This window comes from Fistularia commersonii, chromosome 23 (genome assembly GCF_037954325.1).
Source record: "Fistularia commersonii isolate RoL2024-O1a breed Wild chromosome 23, RoL_Fcom_v1.0, whole genome shotgun sequence".
Lineage (NCBI taxonomy): Eukaryota > Metazoa > Chordata > Actinopteri > Syngnathiformes > Fistulariidae > Fistularia > Fistularia commersonii.
In genome coordinates, this window is record NC_141306.1 from 1,721,987 (window position 1) to 1,741,388 (window position 19,402).

Here is a 19,402-nt window from a genome sequence, read left to right on the forward strand (position 1 = left end):
ATAATAGCTAGCTTATATTTTCATATTTTCTTTTGTTTTGGACTTACTTTATTGTATTTTATTTTGTTTTATTTTATTGATGAAGTTCGATCCTTCACCCCGGACACGTGTATATAAGAGTGAATGGTTGGGTTTAAAATTAAATATAAACAGCCTCGCCAAAATGTTTTACTGCTAGCTCATTTCAACAGTTACTCACAGTTGTATGATATGATTCTTTTTTTTTTTTCCAAATTATCATTTAAATTTATTTCCTTTGTTTATTTTAGCTTGTATTGTTTGAATAGAGTAGGTTTTCTTTGTTTTGTTATTTTACGTTTTTCTATATTTAATTTACCTTCATTCAATTTTATTTTATTTTATTTTATTTTATTTTATTTTATTTTATTTTATTTTATTTTATTTTGTTAAAGCCTGAAACCAAAACATATGAATGAGAGGGTGAATGATGTGTCTCTACATGTTGTGTGAATGGTTGTATTTAAAATTAAATTAAAAAAATATGTTGCTGGCTTCGACTGGAAATCACAATCGTATGATATGATTCTTTTGTTTTCCAAATTATTTCTTTTTATTCATTGTTTTTTTTAGATTTCCTTTTTGTATATGTGGTTCATATGAAGTCAGTATTCTATTTTATGTTATTTTATTCTATATTTATTTTAATTTAATTTCATACTATTTATTTGGTTAAAGCCTTAAACCCAGACATCTGAAAGAGTCCCTACACGATGTATGAATTAGGGTGAATGGTTGTCTTTTCAAAATTAAACATAAACAGTTTTGACATTTTATCTCATTTCATTCTATATTTTATTTTATCATGTTTTATTGTATTGATGTGTATGTTTTTTTTTTTTTTTTTATGTTTCGGATGATTTCTCGCTCCCTCCAAGCTGTGTCTTCGCCAGTCCTCGCAGTCTGACGCTACAGACGTTTCATTTCTCGCCGGCGGGCGAAGCAGAAGGCGGAAGTGGGCCGGTCGCTCTGCGTCACCCCTGGCCGGCCTCGGATTTCCAAAAAAAAAACGAAACAAATAAAAAAGAAAATCGAGCGCGGCGACAAAAAAAAAACCACCGGGATACTTTTCAGACGGCGACCTTTCAAAAAAAAAAACTTCACGCCCGCTTTACCCAAGGATTTATCTCGTCGCTCCTTGACTTTATTTGTTTGTTTTTTTTTGTCCCGGGTTCTTTCTGTGTTTTTGTTTCCTCCCTCCCTCTCGCTGCGACGGCGCTCCTCGAGTGTTAGCGCTCGCCGGATAGCGTCCTTGTGAAAGCGGCGAGGAGAAAACAGGCGCAGCTGCCATCCCGACGTTTTAACCCACTTAGGAACCCTTTAGCTTGACGTTTCACCAAGATTTAATCCTCTCTCATGTCTGCTGAAGGCCACGCCGACCCCCCTCCCTCCCCCGCCCCCCCCCCCGCACCCACAGGACAGACCATAATATTCCGTATCATAGCAATAACGGGCACGGAAAACGAAGGCTAGTGTTTTTTTGTTTTTTTTTCTCAATCATTTCACCTGCACGGACACATGTTGTCGTCCAGGGAAATCAGGAGCTGGGTGACACCTGGTCTTGTGTGTGTGTGTGTGTGTGTGTGTGTGTGTGTGTGTGTGTGTGTGTGTGTGTGCAGTATTTATGACAGCACTTCCTGCAGTGCGCTTCTGTGGCGGACCCTATCAGAGCGACGAACGCAAGGACACACTAGGACGCTCTGTGTGTGTGTGTGTGTGTGTGTGTGTGTGTGTGTGTGTGTGTGTGTGTGTGTGTGTGTGCGCGCCGGCTGCTGAAATGCATCTGACTTGGCAGCCCCGCTATCGTCTCAGATAATTGGAGACTAATAGGGGCAGCTTAGTCTGGATTGTCAGTGTGTTAGCCCGCCGTCCTGCGCCGACTCCATATTGGATCCACTAGTTGTTTCGTCAATGACAAATCGCCGCCGCCGCCCGCTCGCCATCCGCTCGCCGTCCGCTCACCGTCCACCTCTAAGCAAGGCGGATAAGCCCAAGTTTTATTTCAGGGTCAGCGTTAAAGAGCTGTACTGGTTGCGGACGGTGCTGTGAGATCCAGGGAGCCGTCATATTTGATCTTCTTTTGCTTTGAGCTTTACCCTCGGCGAATCAAACTTCTTTATCTAACCCTATTCTCTGGATCCTACTATGTCCATAAGTCCTCCTCTAGACCTCCTGCCTGGTAGCTCCACCTTCAGTAAACTTCTACCAAGATCTTCATCGTGGTTTGGACATGAACACTCCTCTGTTCATGTCCATCTCAGTCATCACTTTGTTTCTAGCATACATGTCCTGCACCCTTGTGACTAACTTTTCTTTTCCTTTGGGCTTTTCCCTTTAGGGTTCATCTAAGCAAATCAACGTTCTCCATCTAACCCTGTTCACTGTATCCTCCACTGTCACACCTACTAACTTCATATCATCTCTCACAGCGTCCAAAAATCCTCTCTTTGGTCTTCCTCTAGACCTCCTGCCTGACAGCTTCACCTTCAGCTACCTTCTACCCAGATCTTCACCATGGTTTGAACAAGAACAGAGGAGTGTTCATATCCAAACCATCTCAATCATCACTTTGTCCCGGGCATACATGTCCTGCACCCCTGTAACAATTCTTATTTTCTTTTTGGCTTTTCCCTTGAGTCAATCAACCTTTTCCATCCAACCCTATTCTCTTTATCCTCCTCTGTGACACCAACTACCTTCATATCTTCTCTCAACACGTCCATAAAAAGGAAGGTAGGAGGGAATAAAAGAAGGAAGTAAAAAAGGAATGGAGGAAGCATGGGAGGATTGAGGGAAAGAAGGAAGGAAGGATGGGAGAAAAAAAAAATGTATTTGATATATTTATTATGACAATATTTAAAAACATTTGGATTATCTTCTTTACATTTCTTTTAATTCATTTTCATCATTATTGTTATGGATTTTTAAAATTCTATTAATTGTTTTGATATCCACACATATATCCTCATATCCACATCATATACCCATGAATCCTCAATATATATACACACACACACACACACACACACACACACACACACACACACACACACACACACTCATACATACGTATACAATGATATTACTACTGTTGGATTTTTATTTCATTTTAAAATATCATCATTTATTTTAATGGGTACATTTACATATATATTTTTATGTAAACACACACACACACACACACACGCACACACACACACACACACACACATGCACACATATGCAATGATATTACTACTGTTGGATTTTTGTTTTGTTTTAAAATGTTACCATTCATTTTGATGGGTACATTTACATATATATTTTTTTGGAAAAACACACACACACACACACACACACACACACACACACTCACATATTGTACCTTGCCTGTATTTATACAGGACAGAACATAACTCTCCTTGTACTCCATGTACTTTCTGTCACCTCTGTCCGCTGGGTGTCGTTGGACCAGCGGGGTCGCGGGTTTTAATCCGACACCGTGACCTTTGACCCCCACGGTTTCCATGGTAATTTATGCATCCGGATGGCGCCTTGCAACCGGTCGACACGATGATTCCCCACCGTCTGCAGCGACGGATGAAGCATTCTTCTTTTCGCACCAGTGCGATTTTCGCTCTGTCGCATTCTTCCACACACACACACACACACACACACACACACACACACACACACACACATGCATGCCCATATGGGATCTGCAGACGCTTCTGCAAGTAGCGAAAAAGCTCCACGGCGTGTGCTGCATAACGCAATTTTTTTTTTTTTTTTTTTAACCAATCAAACCCCTCCCCCTGGTACCGCCGCCGCCGAAGCTCCGCCCACTCCTTTCCGGCGCGCCTACGCCACGCAGCCATTTAATTAAGACGGCTGGAAACTGCCGGGGGATACGACACACATACACACACACAAGGTAGTATTTCACCCTGATCATGGTATTAAAGGGATGATACCGACATAACACACACACACACACACACAATGAACATCCCCGCAGTACCTTCTCAAGGGGAAATCAATATATTTTAATGACAGATCATTAGAGGCCTTACAAAGGGGGACGGCGGCGGCGGGAACGGCGTGGGTCGGACCTGAGCGAGCGCCCGACGGCTCTCCTCTAGCTTTAGCTCGGTTCCTGAACCCCGATGTATTGATACGTGATTATTGACACGCCGGGAGGCGGGGCTTAACCCGGACCTGTCAATCACGGGGTCGCCTTCAGTGAAGCTAGTCTGCGTTTTTGTGGGAGGACGATGTCGTGGATGAGAGGGTGAATGTGATTGGTTAGCATGTCTTTACATGAGCTGCAAATGACAGAGTGAATGTTGCATGTGTTTGTATGACGCATGGATGAGAGGGTGAATTTCCATATGTCTTCATGAGAGGGCGAATGCTTGTGTGTCTTTATACGAGATGTGATTGACGGAGTGAACGTTGGGTTTCTGTGAATGAGAGGGTGAACGGCGTTTTGTCTGCTTTGTCAATGAAAGGGTGAATAATTGTTTGTTTCCTTGTAACACATGAATGAACGAGTGAATGAATCTTTGCCTCCGCGTGACACGTGAATGAGAGGGTGAATTGTATGTTTGTATGCCTGATATATGAATGAGAGGGTGAATGTTACATGTAAATGAGAGGATGAATTGTTGTTGGACTCTTTATAACATAAATGTTGCAAGGTATCAACATGACGTGTGAATGAGAGGGTGAATTTCCGTAAATCTCTTTGTGACATGAGAGGGTGGATGCTTGCATATATTTCTGATGTTTGAATGAAAGGGTGAATGTCTCTTTATGACAGGATGAATTCTTACATGTCTGATGTGTCAATGAAAGGGTGAATTATATTTCTGTATGACGGGATGAATGGTTTGTATGCCTGATTTATGAATGAGAGGGTGAATTGTTGTTGGATGCTTTATAACATAAATGTTGCAAGGTATCAACATGACGCGTGAATGAGAGGGTGAATTTCCGTGGGTTTCCGTTTATGACATATGCATGAATGGGTGAATGTTTCTTTTCCTGGGTGAATGAAAGCATGAATTATGTCATGGCTGCTGTGTAATGAATCCCTGTATGACACGTAAATAAGAGGGTGAATTTCCGTAAGTCTCTTTTTGACATGAGAGGGTGAATGCTTGTATGTCTTAATGATGTTTGGGTGAAAGGGTGAATGTCTCTATCTGACAGAATGAATCTCATATGTCTGATGTGTCAATGAGAGGGTGAATTGTATGTTTGTATGCCTGATTTATGAATGAGAGGGTGAATGTTACATGTACATGAGAGGGTGAATTGTTGTTGGACTCTTTATAACATAAATGCTGCGAGGTATCAACATGAGGCGTGAATGAAAGGGTGAATGTCTCTATATGCTAGATGAATTCTTATATGTCCGATATGTAAATGAGAGGGTGAATTGTTGGACTTATTAACATAAAACAAGTGAATGTTGCAAGGTATCAACAGGACGTGTGAATGAGAGGGCGAATTTACATCGGTTGCCGTTTATGACATATGCATGAAAGGGTGAATGTTTCTTTTCCTGGGTGAATGAAAGCATGAATTGAGTTATTACTTCTGTATCAATGAATCTTTGTATGACACGTAAATGAGAGGGTGAATGCTTGCATGTCTTAATGATGTTTGGGTGAAAGGGTGAATGTCTCTATATGACAGGATGAATCTCATGTCTGATGTGTCAATGAGAGGGTGAATTGTATGTTTGTATGCCTGATTTATGAATGAGAGAGTGAATTATTGTTGGACTCTTTTTAACATAGAACGAGTGAATGTTGCAAGGTTTTAATGACACGTGAATGAGAGGGTGAATTTCCGTAGGTTTCCGTTTATAACATTGTTTATAACTTTGCCTGGGTGAATGAAAGCATGAATTTCGTTATTGCTGCTGTGTAATGAATCCCTGTATGACACGTAAATGAGAGGGTGAATTGCAGTATATGTCTTTTTCATGTATGTAAAGGGTGAATGTTGGACGATGAAAGATCGTGACGAAGCTCCAGATTCAGCATTTGTTTTATGAATGAATGAATTCCTTGACTTTGTCGGAAAGACTTTAAAAGTTGTGCGGGGTCAGTAAAGACTCCTAAGTGGAGCAGCGTCCCCTTCCCACCCCTCTTCTTCTTCTTCTTCTTCTTCGTCTTCTTCCTTTCTTGTCGCAGCTCCCCGGGACGCGGCATCATTTTTCAACGCGCCGTTACCACGCCGACCGACGCCGCAGCGGCAGAATGACCTCCGGGACCGTCGCCGCGTCCGAGGCATACTTTCCTGCTGACGTTAATTTCCCCCGCCGGCGTCCGTAGCCTTCTAAAAGACAGGGGGGAGAGGAGGACGAAAATATAAATACAAGAGTATTCTAATTTATAATTGTCTGAGGGGAAGCGGGACGCCAGGAAGACATGTTTTATTACAGCCGGGAGTAAGTTCTGGGATTTACTGGATTTGTGCATGTGCTTGACAGCACCGCTATAGGAAGTCTTATAAGGTACCCAAAATTGATAGGGTCAATAAAACGGGGGACGCTAGAAGGGGTGTGTGTGTGTGTGGGGTGTGTGTGTGTGTGTGTGTGTGTGTGTGTGTGTGTGTGTGTGGGGGTTCCAGCAGCGTCATGGAAACAAGGGGCGTAACGGCAGGGCGGTTTATCGCACCGAAGGCGGCAGTAAATCCCGGTGTGAGTTTGCAGTGTGTGTGTGTGTGTGTGTGTGTGTGTGTGTGTTCGTGTGTGTGTGTGTGTGTGTGTGTGGGTCAAGATTAATAAATGAGTAAGTAAAGCAGCTGTGGCGCTCACAGGAAGTCCAGAAGGTTCTACGGAGACCCTACATCGTCCTACGATGTGAATGAAAGGATGAATAATTTTTGTTTCTATGACGGGAATAAAAGGGTGAATGGTTTTATTTCCTTATGTAACGTGTAGATGAGAGGGTGAATAATTCTCATTAAATTATATATAAATAAAAGATTGAGTGTTTTTCATTTGATATAACATGAATGAAAGGGTGAATGTTGTTTTTTGTTTCTATGATGGAATGAAAGGATGAATAATTTTTGTTTCTATGACGGGAATAAAAGGGTGAATGGTTTTATTTCCTTATGTAACGTGTAGATGAGAGGGTGAATAATTCTCATTAAATTATATATAAATAAAAGATTGAGTGTTTTTCATTTGATATAACATGAATGAAAGGGTGAATGTTGTTTTTGTTTCTATGATGGAATGAAAGGATGAATAATTTTTGTTTCTATGACGGGAATAAAAGGGTGAATGGTTTTATTTCCTTATGTAACGTGTAGATGAGAGGGTGAATAATTCTCATTAAATTATATATAAATGAAAGATTGAGTGTTTTTCATTTGATAGAAAATGAATGAAAGGGTGAACGTTTTTTGTTTTAGATGTAAATAAAAGAGTGAATTTTTATTTGTATGTGACAGGTGATGAATGACAGGATAAATAATATATATATACTTATGACAGATGAATGAGAGTGAATGGTTTTATTTCTTTTTGTCATGTGTAAATAAAAGTATGAATGTTTTTTTTATTTCTATAGGACATTAATGAAAGGGTGAATAGTTTTATTTTTCATATTACACGTGATTGAGGGTGAATAGTGGCATGTCTATAGATGACAAAAATGACAAAGTGAAAGGTTTTTTGTTTCTACACGACGTGTAAATGAAAGGGTGAATATTTTTCTGTTTCTATATGACATGAATGAAAGGGTGAATGTTTTTAAATTCTATATGACATGAATGAAAGGGTGAATATTTGTTTGTTTCTATGATGTAAATAAAGGAGTGAATGTTTGTATGTGACAGGTAATGAATGACAGGATGAATAATATATATATATATATACTTATGACAGATGAATGAGGGTGAATGGTTTTATTTTTTTATGTCATGTGTTAATGAAAGTATGAATGTTTTTAAATTCTATATGACATAAATGAAAGTATGATTTTTTTTAAATTCTATATGACATAAATGGAAGTCTGAATGTTTGTAAATTCAAAAGCCATAAATGAATGGATGAATGTTTTTTGTTTTTATATGTCATAGAGGGTGAATGGTTTTATTTTTTATGTTACATGTGATGAATGACAAGGTGAAAAGTTCTTTGTTTCTAGATGATGTATAAATGAAAGGGTGAATTTTTTCTGTTTTATATGACATAAATGAAAGTATGAATGTTTTTAAATTCTATATGACATGAATGAAAGGGTGAATGTTTTTAAATTCTGTATGACATGAATGAAAGGGTGAATGTTTTTAAATTCTGTATGACATGAATGAAAGTGTGAATGTTTTTAAATTCTATATGACATGAATGAAAGGGTGAATGTTTTTAAATTCCATATGACATAAATGAAAGTATGAATGTTTTTAAATTCTATATGACATGAATGAAAGGGTGAATGTTTTTAAATTCTGTATGACATGAATGAAAGTGTGAATGTTTTTAAATTCTATATGACATGAATGAAAGTGTGAATGTTTTTAAATTCTATATGACATGAATGAAAGGGTGAATGTTTTTAAATTCTATATGACATGAATGAAAGTGTGAATGTTTTTAAATTCCATATGACATGAATGAAAGGGTGAATGTTTTTAAATTCTATATGACATGAATGAAAGTGTGAATGTTTTTAAATTCTATATGACATGAATGAAAGGGTGAATGTTTTTAAATTCTATATGACATGAATGAAAGGGTGAATGTTTTTAAATTCTATATGACATGAATGAAAGGGTGAATGGTTGTGCGTCTCCTTATTTGACAGTTGAAGTTCCAGGCTGGTTTGTTCTGAATGAGGTCATGTCATGTGATGCGAGATCAGATAGACAGAAAATTGGATAATGGATTTTTTTTTTTTTTTTTTTTCACTTTTCTGTGAAACATTTCAAATAGACCAAATCAAGATATTTTGGTCGGAAGAAAACGGAAATGATTTATCTGTGATCCCCTTCTTTCCTTCCTTCCTTCCTTCCTTCTTTCCCGATCCGAAATTTAAATTAAAACCTCACGTGAGCTGCGATCTGCGGTTCTTCAGCATTTTGCAGAGAAGCCAAAACAAACCGCGGCCTTTCTCCTGCAGACGTGGCCTGGTCTAAAAACATTTGACGATCTGGTGAACATTTGGATGAAAATCGGGCGAAATCTCTCATTTCTTGGATCATTTCATAAAAATTTGCAATGCTAAATTTGTGCTTATTATTATTATTTCTTATTCAATAATATTTGTTAAAAAGATTTTAATATATTTATTATATGTATATTCATTCAAAATAGCTTATTATTATTTCTTATTCAATAATATTTATTAGAAATATTTTTTATGTATTTAAATATATATATATTTATTAAAAATAGCTCATTATCATTTCTTATTCAATAATATTTATTAACAATATTTTTATATGATATATATATATTAAAAATAGCTTATTATTATTTATTATTCAATAATATTTATTAAACATATGTTTATATATTTATTAGATATATTTAGTAAAAATAGCTTATTCTTATTTCTTATTCAATAATATTTACTAAAATATTTTTAAATATTTATTAGATGTATTTATTAAAAAATAGCTTATTATTATTTCTTATTCAATTATCTTTATTAAAAATATTTTCTATATATTTATCAGATATATTTATCAAAAATAAATATAAAGTATATTATTCATTTACTTTATTTTATTTTATTTTTATTTTCATTTCTCAAGTTATTTAGTTATTGTAATCATGGTTTGGCATCTCTACATGTGATTGACAGGTGTTCAGTCCAGGTTAAGCCCCGCCTCCTTTCCAACGCCTCAAATTTTTCCCGGGTCCCGTTTTGCTTTTTATTTCCTTCAAATCGCTTCAACCATGAACTCTTTGTGAATTCCCGCCCTGACGTTTCTTGAAGTTTCCCCCAAAACAACTTTTTTTTTTTCTGCCTGACTTGTTTGTAACATCCTGCGTGCGCTCGTAGGTTGTCCGGCGACTCCCGGTCCGGTATGAACGCCGCTAATCGTCGCGCCAGTCGGTGTTAAATCAACACGGTTTCATTTTTCTGAAAGGGCTATTCATCACCCCGCCGAAGGTCAAAGCCGTTGAAACACCCGGAGTCAAACGCCGCCTGCTTTATTCAGAAATCCCCATTAGCCTGGTTGAAATGGGAAAGATAGCGTAGCGGCGGTTATCCATAACAGCTCGCACCTCTGCGGCACGTTAGCGGGCGACGTGGCTTTTTATGTCCCGATGACAAAAAAAAAAAAACCCCGGAGTCGCCGCGGCGACGATAGCAAGACGCTCATCCGTCCTATCGTGTGACAAAAGGGAAATTCACGCCGCTTCTGTTTTTCCCGTCCCCTGTTTAGGCTCTGCTCTGCGGCGGCGCTGGCTAGTGGTCCAACTCCTGATGCAGGTGTGGCTGGCGGCGAACCCCTCCCTGAGCGAGCGTCCGTGCCCGAAGAGCTGCCGCTGCGATGGGAAGATCGTCTACTGCGAGTCCAGCGCCTTCCGCGACGTCCCCAAGAACCTCTCGGGCGGCTGCGAGGGCCTCTCGCTGCGCTACAACAGCCTGATGAGCCTCCGGGCCGGGCAGTTCGTCGGCCTCAACCACCTCATCTGGCTCTACCTGGACCACAACTACATCGCCTCGGTGGACGGGATGGCTTTCCAAGGGGTTCGGCGGCTGAAGGAGCTGATCCTGAGCTCCAACAAGATCACGTCTCTCCACAACACCACCTTCCACCCGGTTCCCAACCTGAGGAACCTGGATCTGTCGTACAACAAGCTGGAGGCTCTGCAGCCGGGGCAGTTCCAGGGTCTGCGGAAGCTTCTCAGCCTCCACATCCGCTCAAACTCCCTGAAAATCATCCCCGTGCGTTTGTTCCAAGATTGCAGGAACCTGGAGTTCCTGGATCTCGGCTACAACCGCCTGCGCAGCATCACACGGAACGCTTTTTCCGGTCTGGTCAAGCTGACGGAGCTGCACCTGGAGCACAACCAGTTCTCCAAGATCAACTTCTCGCACTTCCCGCGTCTCTCCAACCTCCGGGCGCTCTACCTGCAGTGGAATCGCATCCGCTCCATGAGCCAGGGTCTGACCTGGGCCTGGACCTCCATCCAGAAACTGGATTTGTCCGGGAACGACCTGGCGGAGGTGGAAGCCGTGGTTTACCAGTGCTTGCCCAACCTCCAGACGCTCAACCTGGACTCCAACAAGCTGACCAACGTCTCCCAGGAGGTGGTCGACGCCTGGATCTCCCTGACGACCATTAGCTTAGCCGGGAACGTTTGGGACTGCGGCCCCGCCATCTGTCCTCTGGTGGCCTGGTTGAGGAACTTCAGAGGGGCGAGGGAGACCACCATGATCTGCGCCTCCCCAAAGAAAGCCCAGGGCGAGAAAGTCATGGACGCCGTCGAAGCCTTCGCCGTTTGTCGGTCCGCCCCGGCGACGGTGTTCGCGGCGAGCGCCCCGCCGACCCCGTCGGGCGTCTCCGTGCAAACCGCGCACCGCCCGGCCATCCTGGCCTCGCCCACCGGCTCCGGTAAGAGGGAAGGCTCCAACAGAAGCCCCACGTCGCTAGCCGTCACCCAACCGGTGGCGCTGCCGCCCGATCAAGACATGGAGCCGGTGTCCTTCCACAAGATCGTCGCGGGGAGCGTCGCCCTTTTTCTCTCCGTGGCCATGATCTTGCTGGTCATCTACGTGTCGTGGAAGCGCTACCCCAGCAGCGTAAAGCAGCTGCAGGAGCATTCGGCGGCGGCGCGCAAACGCCGCAAGAAAGCCAGGGAGACGGAAAGAACCCTGAGTTCCCCCTTGCAGGAGTACTATGTGGACTACAAACCCACCAACTCCGAGGCCATGGACGTGCTGGTGAACGGTACCGGACCCTGCACCTACACCATCTCGGGCTCCCGGGAATGCGAGGTATGACCCGCACCGCCGCCGTCGTTGCCCCAAAACAAAACTCTGTCCGCGACCAGGCGACCAGAGGTAACTACCGCTGCTGCTTTCAGATTCTTTTTTTCCCTAAAAGATACTCTGCTTGAGCTTGTTTCGCGCTCCGCCTCGGTATGCTTCTCGTTCTTCATCTTGTCTGCTTTTTCCCATCGTGGTTACTGTCTTCGCCATTTTGAATTTAGGCCACGCCGTCTCAGGTATGACTGTTTCCCGCCTTTCTGTTTGCTCCTCGGTTACACCGCTCTGAGAAGCGTCGCGTGGGAGGAATAGCTGAATGGTGGGGAAAAAGATCCATTCCCGCTCGCCGGATGTGAATGCTAATAGAGACTGTTGTCGCTGACTTAAACCCCGCCGGCACTGACGACTTCACCTGTTTTTCATTTTTTTTTATTTCCCTGACGCAGCCATAACTCAAGCTAGCGGTTGGAAAATGCTTAAACACTCATCATGTCCCCGGCGGTACCGGCCGAAAGTGACATCCGCGCCTTCGTTAAAGAAGAGATTAAGAGGCTTCCGAGTGTCCGGGGGTTTCGCCTGACTTGAAAAAGTAACATCGGATGAATGAACCAAAAAGCATGACGGCCAGGGGATTTCTGGCATATTCCATTTCCGATTGTGACAGAAAAGAATCCTTTTTGTTTTTTTTTTCATCTGACGGTTGGAAAATTTAACGACGGGCGCTCTTTTTAGCAGCGCGCTAACCCTGCTAGAGGGTTAGCGCCTGAAATCTGAGATAAACGAGTAAAAGCAACCTGGGTTGCTCAGTTGGTTGAACAGGCGCATCCAATCAGAAGGTTGCCGGTTCGATCCTCAGCTCCGCCGAACTACTTGCCGAACTTGCCAAAGCACAAGTTACTCTTGCCGACCTTGATAGCTCCTCGCATGCTAGCTCCGCTACCATCGATTCGATGAATGTATGAATTGGTGAACCATTGAAATCCATTGTTGCTAGTTATAGATTGCTTTTTGTTGCTGTAAATAGAGCACTCGATCTTCTTGTACATCCAGTAAAAGTATCCAACTTCCTTTGGAATGGTATTTACAAGTATAAGAACTCAAAAAAGTTTATTTTATTTTCTGTAGGAAGTCCACACACTTGTTTTCTTTTATTTATCTTATTGATTTTATCCTACATTGCTTTTAGAGGAACTAGCATCTGCATAAACTCGCATACGCCCCCATCGGGTGAGGCAGCAGTATTGCCTGCCTCACCTCATGATTTTTCTCTAAGGTTTATTTACAGATCAGCGAGAATAATCGTATCATGCAAGTATCACGCTAAAGACATTACACAGCTTGTAGGAGGTGGTCGTGGATATAATAACATAATACATCTTTCTGCAAACATTTTATTGGCGACATGCTTAGAAACAGAAACCCAGTTTTTGAAGGACTGTGTGCGGAGAGGTGAGTTCGGCTGCCGCTGCCGCATCTTGGCCTGGATTTAATCAGGAAATGTGCAAATTTGTACAAAAAAAAGATTGGAATCACACCGAAAATACAATTATGAATCACATCAGTGGAAAAATGTTAATATTTATTCCCCGTTATCATTGTTTTTTTTTCATTATGACCGCACGTCACTGTCTGATAGCTACCTGCTAACTGTGTCTGGTTGGCAAATGGTCCGCCCCTGGGGTCCAGCATCGCCATGGTAACACCAACCCCTCGGGATGCCGAAGGGCGGGTTGTTTACCGTATTTAGTAATATTCTGTCGACTGCGATTGCAAAAAATGGCAGAGGTAAGCGCGCTACATGCTGCTCTCTGATTGGTTTATGGTTGCCAGCGTTAGCGGACACTGAAGTTAGTGTGAGTTCCAGCATTTCATTAGTTAATTTTTTAGTTAATTAGTTATCTAACGTTGTCCCATATTCAACCAAGAACCCACGTTAGGTGGGAACGGTCCGACAATCAATCGAGCCGAGCGGCTTCGTCGTTTACCAAAGTCGCACTAAAACATTTTGACAGTTTTTTGAGCGCAGTGTGACACATTCACTTGATTTAAGATTTTAGTAAGAACGACAAGAATTCATACAGCTGATTTTTGAGAACATTTTAGGATTTTAACGCCTTTTCGTGCAAGAAAAATGATAATAACATAATGAATCTTTCTGAAAAACATTTTGTGGACAATGTGCTGGGAACCAGAAATGATCACACGCCATGCAGCCCATTTTGGGGGAGCGACTGCATGTGCAGAGGCTTGTATTTGATCAGAAAATTGACAACTTCAGTGATTTTTAATTTTAAAAAAATGCTAAATGCTAATTAGAGTTTGAAAAAATCCTCAGAAAGATGATTTATTTTGTGACACAAAACCTTTTCGAGCATGACGTTTTGAGCTAACATAGGCTTTTCCTGAGATGCTAGAGATTTATGTAGCTAAATGCTACCTGCTAACTGTGTCTGGTTGGCAAAAGGGTCTGCGTCGCCACGGTAACACCAACCCCAGTGGGCAAGTTGTGTATGTACAAACATAGTCGCCGCCACCATAGGAAGTTCCAGTATTATTTTTTTTTAAATTAGCATCGATGCAGCCTTTCTCCCGCGGCTGTTTTTCTGCGCATCGCGCCGCCTGACGCCGCAAAAATCCCCGCGTTCCGCCGGTTCCTCGAGCATCGTCGGCCTCGCAGGATGAGCGCGAAGCGGCGAAAGCGGAGTCTTTGAATCCCACACACTGTTTTGCATATCTGACCGCGGAGCGTCCCTCCGGACGAGGCCTCCCGGCGCCCGCTTCCGCTTTGATTCGGCGGCGGCGGCGGCGGCACATCGGTTTCCTCCCACCCTTCCATGTGCGGGCGTCGCTCGTCGCGTTCATTTGAATTTTCCATTTTTTTTTTTTTTTTTTTTTAAAGTTATGTGAAAAAAGGAATGCGGCGGTGGGTGGGAGGGAGGATTTTGCGGGAAAAAAAACAAAAAATAAAAAAAAATTCCAGGAAGTCAAGCGCATTGAACTGGGTGGGAAAAAAAAAAAAAAAAAAATCAAACCTGGAGTTTCCGGCGTCTTCTTTCCGCGCGACCTCATTTTGACACATCTGTTGTGTCGGCCTGCTTTAAGGCCCCCATTTTTTATTTTTTTTTTTTTTGCACGGAATGCTGATTCTTTGGCAGCCGGCGTGTGCTCAGCAGCGGGGAACCTGAAAAACACTGGATTAACCCCCGGGGAACGTCACGCGGATAGAAAATAAACTCAAAAGAGTCAGAAGAACGTCTTCGCGGCGAAACAGTTCGGATCCTCGGGGCTGCGTTGGCTTTTAACGGGGAGTATCGTGGGTTTTAATTGGTCAGGGCTGTCAGGAGGTGAACTTCCTGGTTTGATTGGCTCAGGCTTGTTCTTTACGTTCTCCTGCCCGGGTTTTATCTGAGATGTTTGGAGATGGTTGTGCGTTTCTGCCCGATGTCTGAAGGAATGAGTGAATGGTTGTGTATCTGAATAACGCATTAATATAGTTGTATTTGTATCTGCAAATGAACAAATGAATGAGTGAATAGTAATATGAATGGCATCTGAATGAAATGATGAATAGTTGTTCTTTTCTATACGATCTGTGAATGATTGAGTGAATTATTGTATGTCTGGATAACACATTCATCAGACTTAATGGTTGTATTTTCATATGATAATTATGAATGAGTGAATGGTTGTATGTCTCTTTATGACATGAATGAGAGGATGATTTATATGACAGATGAATGAGACGGTAAATGGTGGCAAACAATCCATAACATCTGAATAAAATTTAATATTGTACATTTCTATATGTCCTGTGAATGAATGAGTGAGTGGTTGTATATATACATTGCATATATTTTTAATATATTTTTACATACCTTTAACTTTATTTTTATTTCTTTTGATCTTTACTTTTTTTTAATTATTTTTAAGATTCCCTATCTTTATAATTTATTTATTTTTTATAACGAGTTCTATTTTTTTTTTTTTTGTAATATTTTGATGATTTTTTTTTTTATTTTTATTATTATTTTTTGGAGCCGCTTTCAACAGAGAGCAATATCCCCTTGGGGAGGATCAATAAATATTCTGATGATTCTGATAACTTCTGAATGAGGGTGAATTTTTGCAAGTTTTCCGAGGGTGAACAGTTGGATGTCTGTGATTGACAGGTGGCGGTCGGGGTCAAACCCCGCCTCTCATCCGGAATCACCTGCGATTGGCTCCGCCCCCAACCTATCATAACCTGCAAAAAAAAAATCACCTTTAATTTAATCTGTACTTAAAAAAACAAAACAAAACTGCAGGGTTATTGTCCGGAGCGGCGTGCCCAGATTTATCGCCGCGTTTTCTGGAGGCGTGTTTGTTTCCGGGGTTGTGTTAAGCGCCATTAGCCGCCCGCCGCCTTCCCGACCAATGAGCTGTTAATATTTGCAGAGCGCACGGCGGGGGATCAGAGGGATGAACCAGCCTTAGCTTCGGCCCTGGAAACGCCTTTAAATACCTTGTATTTTCATTTTTTTTTTGTTTTTTATTGCCTCGGAACGGCTCATTTGCAGTTTAAATGCGAAGGACGGACGTTTTGGTACGACCCGGTTGTTTGCAGGCGGATTTTTATTTTTATTTTTTATTTTTTTTTCCTCAATGTCAACATTAATGTAATAGACAAACAGTAAAATGGCTGCCGGAGCGACGAACGGGGGGGAATTAACAGAGACGGGCAGAAGCGGACACTGTCATCGCAGGGCGCATACTGTATGTGTGTGTGTGTGTGTGTGTGTATTCATAGGGAAAATTACTGTTTCCCATCAAGTGTTTCTCCTTTGAGGGATAAATGGACGTCTTCATCGCCGGCGAGATCCATCCAGTTGACGTACGGCGACTGGCGAGCTTTTTCAGATTGATACAATCGGGCAGTTTTCTGCTGTAGATCCAAGATTCAAAGCGGTTTGAATGGTTATAAATGGTTATAAATATAATGTTTATAAATATGATCGGGTGAACAGGTGTGCAGTGCAACATTTGAGTGCAGCTTGGTGTGCAACTCATAGTGCATGTGCAAGATTGAGTGCGGTTTGAATGGGCAGTAATTACATGTGCAGATGAGCTGCTTGTAAAATGCAAAAAAAGAAGCGTCAATAATATTTGTATCAATATGTATACACACATTTAGATAGTACTCTATAGTTTTTGATCCCCTCAGATTTTATTTCATTTTTAATTTTGACATTTTTTCCTCATTATATATATATATATATATATATATATATATATATATATATATATATATATGTATATTATATATTTATTTTATTTTTATTTTTTTCTTCTATTTTTAATTTTATTTTTAATTTCATTATTTTACTCATTCATTTACATATTCCTTCATTCATTCTCATCTCATTTTGGGTTTCCAATAAACCTGCTGCATTTTATCAACCCCTTCACCCATTCCCTCACAATTGGGCAATTTCTTTCGATTTATGAGATAAATACGTATAGAATTTTTTTAGATAGTCCTTCATACTTTTTTATACTCCAAGATTTAATTTAGTTTAATTTAATTTAATTTAATTTAATTTAATTTAATTTAATTTTACTTAATTTGATATTATTTTATTTTATTTTTATTGAGTTTAATGTAATTTTTCTTCAAATTAATTTGATTTAATTTATCTTATTTTATTTTATTTTATGACTCATCCATTTACCTATTCCTCCATTCATCCTCATCTCATTTCGGAATTCCAATTGATCTGCCGCATTTTGTCAGCCCCTTCACCCTCTCCTTCACAATTGGGCAATTTACTTTTTAGATAATCCTTAATACTTTTTTGTACTCCCAGATTTTATTTTATTTTATTTTATTTTATTTTATTTTATTTTATTTTATTTTTAATTTAGTTATTTGTACTTTTTATACTCCAAGATTTAATTGAATTTAATTTAATTTGATTTAATTTATTTTATTTTATTTTATTACTCATTCATTTGCCCATTCCTTGATTCATTCTCATCTCATTTCCGGTTTCCAATTGAGCTGCTGCATTTTATCAGCACGTTCACTCATTCATTCACACGTCTGGATAATTTAGGATCTCCAAGGAACCTCCTGCATGTTCTTGGACTATGTGAGGAACACGGAGGAACCCAGAAGGAAACGTCTTTAACTGCTAACATCGAGTGCTGCATATTCGATCGATAAAAAGGGAAAGCCAGGAGAGTTTAAGCCCCGCCCCCTCCCGCTTCGGAGTCAGGCGTCGCCGCCGCCGCCGCCGTCCTTCCGGTTTCACATCAAACCCCGATCCGAGCGGATTCACGACCCTGACCTTTATCCTCCCGAAACGCGGGAGCGGTTACGTAAAAACCATTTTCCCCTCCGAAGATGAAATGTCAACACGGGCGATTTGCCGGCCGCGGTATTAAAACCATCCGCGAAAGAAATAATAATAAAAAAAAAAAAAAAAAAATCATGTTGATTTCCCTCCAAAGGACAGCCGCTAAATAAAGCTCTCGACTTTTCGAGCTCCTCGCCGTTCGGGTTGTTTATGTATTTCCTCTCTTCTCTGCAGCCCAAGGTCACGGGTGTCAGGTTGTTAATTGCTCGGGAGGAAAAAAAATAAAAAATAAAAAAATCAACACAAACACCGGGAGGCCGGCCAAGGGCGAGAGCCGGGCGATCTGCGATTCAGCGCCCGGAGAAAAAAAAAGGGGGGGGTCGACGGCGGCGTCCTCGGTAGAACAATTAGCCACGGCGGGGACTTCAAACGTGCTCCGTCGCCGTGGAGAACATCTCGCTCGTCTGCTAATCCCCCGGCTGTCCGCCGCTTCCGGTCGCCGTGCCGCTGCGTTTGATTCGCTGCTTAATGAGGGCGTTAGATCTCCAATCTGACAATTACATTACCTGCGGGGACAAAAAAAAAAAAAAATCTCCGTGTCCCGACGCCGATTTTTACGACGGGACCTCGAACGCATCGTCGGTGAAGAATCCGCTGATGTGTGTGTCTGAATGAATGAAACGTCCTTCCGACGTGTTTCACCCTCTAGCTTTGCACGATAGCGTGGGGGTTAGCATAGCGCTAAAGCATGCAGGGGGATCATTGAAGGTTCCCAGATGTGCAGATGAATGAGTGACTGAATAAGTGTCTCTGTTCGATGCATGAATGAGTGATTTGTGTCTTGATATCATGTATGAATGAGTGAATGAATGGATATTTAGCTGTAATTTATGTTTGGGTGACAGGATGTGTGTCTATATGACTTGTGAATACATGAATGAGTGTTTTCATATGATGTGAATGAATTGATTCATTTTCCTATATGTTGTGTGAATGAATGAATGAATGTGTGTTAAATATGATGTGAATGAGTGAATGAATGGCTTATGTTCATATATGTTGTGTGAATGAATGTGTATTTTATATGATGTGAATGAG

The 19,402-nt window shown here is 41.2% G+C and overlaps 1 protein-coding gene across 1 annotated transcript in view; it reads left to right on the forward strand.

The window, feature by feature from the left end:
• Positions 1–8,912: 8,912 nt before the first annotated feature.
• LOC147220609 (leucine-rich repeat transmembrane neuronal protein 4) overlaps positions 8,913–19,402 on the forward strand; it is an 86,639-nt gene continuing 76,149 nt past the window's right edge. The window contains exon 1 of the mRNA XM_086170622.1: positions 8,913–11,978. Coding sequence (XP_086026748.1) covers positions 10,461–11,978 — 1,518 coding nt within the window. The 5' untranslated portion in view covers positions 8,913–10,460. The remainder of the gene's footprint in view (positions 11,979–19,402) is intronic.